The following is a 7682-nucleotide window of genomic DNA, read 5'->3' as shown; positions in this document are numbered from 1 at the left end:
TTAAAATAACCAAATACTCTTATTTGAAAAAGAAAATAAAACCTCTTCCGAACAACCTATCAGGTGATAATGGACCATTCAATATTCATTCTAAGTAGCAAGGAGGACAGTGCGTTTAGTGCTGCCACTTCGGAGATCCACAACTTCATTGTCACATATATGCCTAGCCCCCTTTGAATTGACCCTTTACTGGTATTTCTGGATGATTACACAGATTGCATGAGCAATTACATTAATTTTAACTTTGTTATAAAAGAAAATTGACCCTCTTAATTAAGGGGAACCCTCAATCAGTACAAGATAAGGCACCCAAAGGTATCGGAGCACTACGAGAGGATAGAGTGAAATGAAAGCACACAAAAAACATGCCAAATGATATTTGGAGCTGGTTTTTTTCCCTAATTAATGTTTGGGTCAGATCCATATTGTGTGATTCTTAATCAACTAGATCTGTTTTTTTTTTTTTTTTTTTTTTTTGTTCTAGTATGTTGTGTTGTATTCTTTTGGGGTATGAATAATGATTGTCCCTTTTACTTTTTAAATTATTTGTTTTTTTATTATTATTTATATGTCACACCAAATCACCACTAATACATGGGAAGTCTATAAGCCCTTAGGGGCCAATAAGTGGGCCTGCAATGTCTAATCTATTGGACAAGCCAGAAAGTAAAACTAATATTCTATGGAATTTTGGACTCAAGAATTAATATAAGCCCACATTTGTGATCTGTATAATGACAGCCTAGAAGTGGTTTCCTCCTCAATGTGCAATTATAAAGCTCATCATCCCATCCAGAGAACTCTTTGTACTTTTTTTTTTTTTTTTTTTGGATTGGCATGAGGGGGATTCATAAAGACATATACATTGCATGAGTTTTACCATGTGATCTCAATTTATTGATGTAAGGGGAGGAAGTAAAATTTGAACTACATTTCATTTAGTATTTAAAAACATTTTGGTTAATTGGTTCTTAAATTATAATTTAAAATGGCTTCAATTATGCCAAGTATCATTTCATTTATCATTTTGACCAAGTTTACATATACAAATTTGAATATGTATTACTTCCAAATTGTTTGAAACCATTTTAAGTCAATCTAAAACTACTTCTACTCTATTCAATGTAGATTTTATGTGAAACCACTTAATTATTTAAAACTAATCTGGATCTCTTCCAAAAACTATACCATGTTTTAAAAATTTAAGACATTCTCCTCTCCTCCCATATGTGTGTTAAAATACTTAGTACTCTAAAAAAAAAAAGTTCTAAAAATGAGTTTAATCAATAGTGTATTTTATTTTTTATAATATAGCAGAAGTTAAAGTGTAGCTCAAGAATATTTTTAAGAAATTACATTTCTATATAACACTAAATACCTATATTAGAATGGGCATGCGTTGAATTCAATAACCCAACGCCTGTGAAGGCTTAACGGGGACTTTTCTCGATCATATATCTTCTTCTTTTGATGAACCTCAATCATACATCTTGAAGACACCAAGCCAGCCTTGAACATTAGTCCTAAGAAAACACAGCATTGATTAAATTATTCTACTGGCTACTATAGTGCCACAACAAAAGGACAACTACACTTGACAAAGTAGAGCATCTTTTGGCTTTGGCCATTACAAACTTTAAAAATATGTAATGCTGCAAGAATCCCATTGAAAGGGCTTCTTAATTTGTATTAACCAAGGGAATCAAACTTGTCTCATTTGTCATTTAATAACACAGAAAAATGATAACTACCATTCAAGCTCCATCTAAAAAACTGGTCAATAAAAAAAATATTTTAAAAAAAAAGGCCAAGTTCCTAGCATCAAAAGGCTGATGCAATTTTCATGAAACAGGAAGTCATAGCATCAAGCTTAGTAGACCTCAACATGCCATTGTTTGTTCTTTTTGAGCTGTGAGAGCTTCTCTTCCCAATTCTCCCCTCGTTGGTCTGCAACTCTCTTAAGCGTTTCTTGGATCCCAGGCATCATTCCCTTAAGACCACAGAAATAAATGTGGGCACCAGTATCCAACAGTTTGAAAATTTCATCACTGTATTCCTCAATCTTGTCCTGAACATACATCTTGCCTCCACTCTTACTCTTTTGCTCTCTACTAAGGGCCAGGTCATAGCGGAAGTTATCTGGATAGTCCTTAAGATACTTTTTAAATTCATCATCGTAGAGGAGACTATCAGAATTGGCAACCCCAAGGAACAGCCAAGCAAGGCCATTGAACTTGAATGTAGGAACAGCCTCCATGAACATACGACGAAGATAGCCTCTATATGGAGCAATGCCAGTTCCAGTAGCAATCATTATGTGGGTGGCATTTGGGTTGTCTTCAGGCAAAAGCATTATCTTGCCAGAGGGACCTTCCATAAAATTCAGATAAGAGAAGATAAGAAGCCAAGTCTAGACCAAAATTACAATGAAAATCTATGATAAACCAACACCAGAGAATCAACAACATCAAATAAATTTATCTATCCATTCCTCCAAATATGGTGATCATGGATAAAACAAATTGAGCCACGGTATATCCTAACTAAACAAGCATTAAGACAAACTGCTAAAGCAGCACCAGCATGAACCTCTCACCCTCCACCTTATTCATACAAAGGGAAGGAGGCATCATTTGAGCTAGAGCTCATTAACTGTAGAAAACATAAGCAAAACCTTAGGATAATAAACCAAAAAAGGTTAAACAAAGCAATTTAACCATAAAAAAAAAATTGGCTAAAATGCACTTTACAGCCTCTAGAAATTTTAAATAAAGAGTTTTTAAAAAATAAAATAAAGTTTCACTTAGGATAAGAACAAAATCCTTGGCATAGGGTAAAAAGTCTTCCCTTCAAATTGTACTCATTTATGTGCCAGATTTGGTTGGAAAAGGCAGGTAATGTTTTAACTATTTATGTTAATTATGAATAACATGCTAGTTAAGCCCAATGATACATTACTGTAGTTAAACCTAAATAAAAGAAAAACTCCTTTAGCTGTAAAAACTTTTTTGGCACATGATGTAAACCTCTTTCTTCCAAAGGGAAGGAAGAAAATATACTGAAATTTAAGCACATGCATGTTAAAATTACCAGTCAAATAAATTATATGAGAGTTTATTTCATCTTTCCTCCTGACCTTCAAATGCTGATATCATCAAAAGCAGCTAAATGTCAAAGTTTGATGAAAGAACCATTGACCAGTAGATCCTGATCCACCAGTTTAAATTAAACAAATAATCCGGGCTATTGACCATCTGGACAGTAGCAACTAGTTATCTTGCCCACCTTTTACTACCTAAATTACCCCTATCAAATTATGAAACTGCATTAATAATTTGTTCATTTTATACAGCTGAAAAAAACCCTATATGGTGTTTAAAATAGCAATGAAAATCACTTTTATCCACATCCTAAACCACCAATATCATGCCTTCTGTTGCACAAATTTCAATTGGGAACCTATATCAAGCTGCAGATTCTCTGTTAATATCAGCTAATCAGTGCATATGAAAAATTAATTATGAAAGATTTCGTGAACAAGTGATGTGATTCTTGACTACTTGTGTGGGAAGTTTTCAAAAACATTAAATATGTTTTTTATGTAAAGCACACCCTACCTGTGACCCTAACTTTATCTCCAGGCTTTGAGTTGCATAAAAAATTGCTGCATACACCATTCTTGGAAGGATCCTCCTTTCCAGTCTCAGGGTCATAATAAACAGCACGACGAACGCAAAAGCTGGCTGTTTTGCCATCAAAAGTGTCTCCATACCTAGTGGAGGCAATTGAGTACAAACGAACATTTTGTGGACTCCCTGGTTTCTTTGGGTTTTCACCCTGTGGTGCAACGAAATGATTATATAGATTTTACAACGGAACGCTTGTACTTCACAGATACAACTATTAGCATGGCAAGAACATTATTATTAATATATGGATAGAGATATGAATTGAGATCCTCTGTCAAATGGAATTGAATGCAAAAACTAGATTATCATTATTATTAATTTAACGCTCTTATCCTAGCCAGCAGCATGACAACATCATTTATAATGCTATAGATCTTGGTTATAATAAGCTTAGAAAGAGAACCTAAAACTCCAGAGAAGCACAATGCAAGAGAATAATGACCAGATAACTAGTTACTTACAGGAGGAATTATACCATAACTCTGTCCTTCCCAGTATGGAACATTGCCACCATGATCAATCACAATATGGCAAGTCTCTCCAGGGGCTTTAGGGCCAACAATCCTCTCCACAGAAACAATGGTTGCAGTATAAGGTTCCTTAGGCTTGTATGTATTTAGTGGGGGCTCTTTAGCATCTTCAAGGTTTAAAGGGGAAACAGTAACTTTAGGTACACTGGCTTGTTGCACTGATTGGCAAATTATGTGTCGATTTCTCAACTGTGCATTCTTCGTTTTTAAGTCCAATGATAAGGAAGGTGCCCATGATTTATCATGAAAGCTTATGCTATGAGTCTGCAACAAAATGAAGAGCAATTGCCTTGAGAAAATCATTACCCATAGATATTGCAGAGAAGCTCGATTTGTATACACTAATCAGGTAAAATGAATTCTAATGTGAATTATATCATTCATATTTGTCTCAAAGAATCATGTAAACAATTATTAAAACTCTATATACATATACACTGAGGTATTGAGGACAATGCACAGGGATCACTACGCTGAAAAGACAAATCAGATACCTATGACTTCAAATCCATAAGCTTCTTTCCTTAAGTTACAATAAAATTTCATTACAGTGACTTCAATTCTTTTTCTTTTTTTTCATCCTTTTGCTGTTCAAGGAAATGGGGTTTTTAGTGGGAGCAATAGTTAGATAAAAAGACATACAATAAAGTGAATACGGGTGCTGGATTATGTTGAACGACTTGAGTAAAACCACAGTAGAAGAAAACAGTGTATTGTCAATTGCTTTGATAAAAAATTTTCTACAAAATATTTTTTCCCCAGGAAAAGTAAGTGATTTTTCCCCTTGAAAGCTAAAGTAAAAGACATAAACGGTTTTCTACAAGCTTCATTGTAAATAACCCATCAACAATATTACAGTTTCTAAAGAACGGTAAAAGCTATCAATTCAATGAATTACCGCCCATTTGAACAATCTGAGCCAATTGCAATTAAACTAAAACTAAAACTCATCCTCCCAAAATTGAGAAAAAATAATGAGAAAACAATCACAAAGTTGGCTATTAGAACTCAAACTTCCACTACTTAAAACTCGTTCAAAGTAAAAAATTTTAAATAAAAAAAGCTGACACTGAACACTTTTTCAGAAACTTTTACGATTTCTTTATTGATTCATTTGCATGAAAGTAATTGAAGAGAAGGATTTGGATTTCAATCTTTTAGTTCAATAGGGTCGAAATGAAACATAAAAAAGTAGTACAACTTTTTTCCATTTGATCAAATTCACAGATGAATGTGAACTTGAAACAAGACTGCACAACTATTAAAAAAAATAGTAGCCAAACAAGCCCATAAATTTATATGATCCATAACAATAAAATAAAATAAAATTCAAACAAAGAGGTAAGAACTAACAAAACCACTTAAAACCATTAGATTATGGATTTAACAAAGTAAGCATTTTTAAGCACAAAATTAATCAGAGAAAAATAGAAAAAAGATTAGAAAAACCTTAAACACAGATCTCCTAGTGGACAAATCGCTTCCAACAGGAACAGTAACAGCAACCTGAAAAACAAACCCACACACAAAAAAACATTAGTAAAACAAAAGTCAAAAAGTTATAAACCAAAAAGTACACCCAAAAGACAAAGACCCATGTTTTTGATTTGGGTAATGAAAAAAAAGGGAAGAGAGAGACAGATAGATTGAAAGAAATGGGTAGTGAACCTGAGATGCGGCCAATTGAGCCATTGATGAGAGATCAATTCAGAGATATTTGAGAGAACGCTTTGAGAAAGAGAAGTGTTGTCAATAGTATTTATAAGCTGACAACACTACGAGGTGTGACTCTGTGAATGATCCTTTCGATACTGTCAAAGGACGCTCTCATTCAGAGTCATTCATATCATATATACTGTCCCTTTTCTTTTGCTGCCAAATTGTTTTGTGCTCCAATGACCAATCAATGATTGATAGTCTTCAAAACCAGGCCGAGCTCTGTGATGAGGGCTTATGGGGGATTGGGCTCTGGAGTTTTAACTGTCTTTTGGGCCCGCATGGGTCAGCTGGGTGTTGTAGCATCGTGGGCTTGCTGCACCTGGGGTGCGATGATGTTGTAGTAATGGTCACCCACTTTTACTTTGCACAGTGGGAGTTTGTCGATGTCGTTGGATTATTAGAGGATCTTTCAAAACAGGACAGAACAGTGGGTCAGATTGGGATTGGGGAAAGGTTACAATCTGGTTTGTAAAACCCACAAAACCGGAAAACTCAAATCTTGGGTGGATTGGAAAAGGATGAGAGACCTTTCAAATTTCTTTAAAATGGTGACTGTCTTTTTTTTTTTTTTTTTTTTAAAAGGAATGCGTCCTTCTATCTTGAACGACTAAATTCCACACCACCTATGGTTAAGTTACGGTTGATTGGGTTTTATGAGAGGGTACATTCTATTGACATATCTTGAGATTTAGGCTAATGCTAACGAAGTCTAACACATTTCAAAACTAACATATCTGGTTCTTAAAAGCCAACTTAGTTCCTAAAACTGCTAAGAAAAAATAATTAACTGTTTAGGGGTCAAATTGGCTAGTTTTGAAAAGTCTTGAACATGGTTGGCATTAGCCTAAATCTTAGGATATGTTAGTAGAATTTACCATTTATAATAAAATAAAATAAAAAATCTCAAACTATGGGTGGGGTGGAGTTTAGTTGAGTCAATTTGAAAAAACAAATGTCATCATTTTAATGTAATTTAAAGGGTTTCTCTCTAAACTAGTTCAAAAATGCATTTTGTCATTGAAAAAGATCCAACAGCTTTTCATATCTAATTGTTTGGAAAATGGAGAGTGAGTTAGTGAAACTATGAAAGAAAGAGAGGCTGAAATTGGGTTTTCTCATCTATTTGTTTTAAAACAATAATGCTAATACCACACTTTTTCACAATTATTCTATGTGGCATATTATGATTGGCTATTGTCACTATCACATGGACCCATTATTTTTTTTCACTACTCATAATCTACCACATAAGACAGTTGTAACAAAGTTTACGTGGAAATGTGTGGTACTAGCTTTTTTGGTTTTAAAACAATGAGATCAAAAAGTGAGAAGGTGAATGTGAAAGAAAGAGACGAGCAAGTGGAGGGGGTTTGCTTAGAGGGGAATGGGTTTATGGTTTTGCTAGATCTCTTAGGGTGACATCTAAAATTTTGGCGGAATTGTGGCATTAAAGGATGGGCTTACTATTGCAGTATTGCCCCACAGCTTGGAATTAGATCCCTCTTTTTTTTTGGTAAAGGGGAATTTAATTAAACAAAATCACGGATTACAAAGTCTTGGGTATGAAATACCCTAAGCATCTGAAAATAATTGATACAAAATAGGAGGAGGGGGATGAGAATACAAAACAAAATTATCACTAATGCTAGATCATCCCTTAGCCAAAAGATCCTCCCTTTTTGTGGAACTAGATAGATGTTATTTTAGAATGTTTTAGAATTTCTTTTTAACTCATCCTTGCAAA

At 34.2% G+C, this 7682-nt stretch overlaps 1 protein-coding gene across 1 annotated transcript; it reads right to left on the bottom strand.

Annotated features, from left to right (window-relative positions):
- Positions 1–1643: 1643 nt before the first annotated feature.
- LOC126726668 (ferredoxin--NADP reductase, root isozyme, chloroplastic) lies at positions 1644–6064 on the bottom strand. The gene is made up of 5 exons (XM_050431995.1): positions 5888–6064; positions 5669–5725; positions 4151–4483; positions 3618–3837; positions 1644–2370 (listed from the first exon to the last, which is right to left on the bottom strand). Exons 1-5 carry the CDS (start codon positions 5909–5911, stop codon positions 1871–1873), a joined length of 1134 nt encoding a protein of 377 aa, XP_050287952.1. The 5' UTR covers positions 5912–6064; the 3' UTR covers positions 1644–1870.
- Positions 6065–7682: the final 1618 nt, after the last annotated feature.

This window comes from Quercus robur, chromosome 5 (assembly GCF_932294415.1).
Source record: "Quercus robur chromosome 5, dhQueRobu3.1, whole genome shotgun sequence".
NCBI lineage: Eukaryota > Viridiplantae > Streptophyta > Magnoliopsida > Fagales > Fagaceae > Quercus > Quercus robur.
The sequence above is the reverse complement of the archived record's forward strand: the minus strand, read 5'-3'. Positions and strand labels throughout refer to the sequence as shown.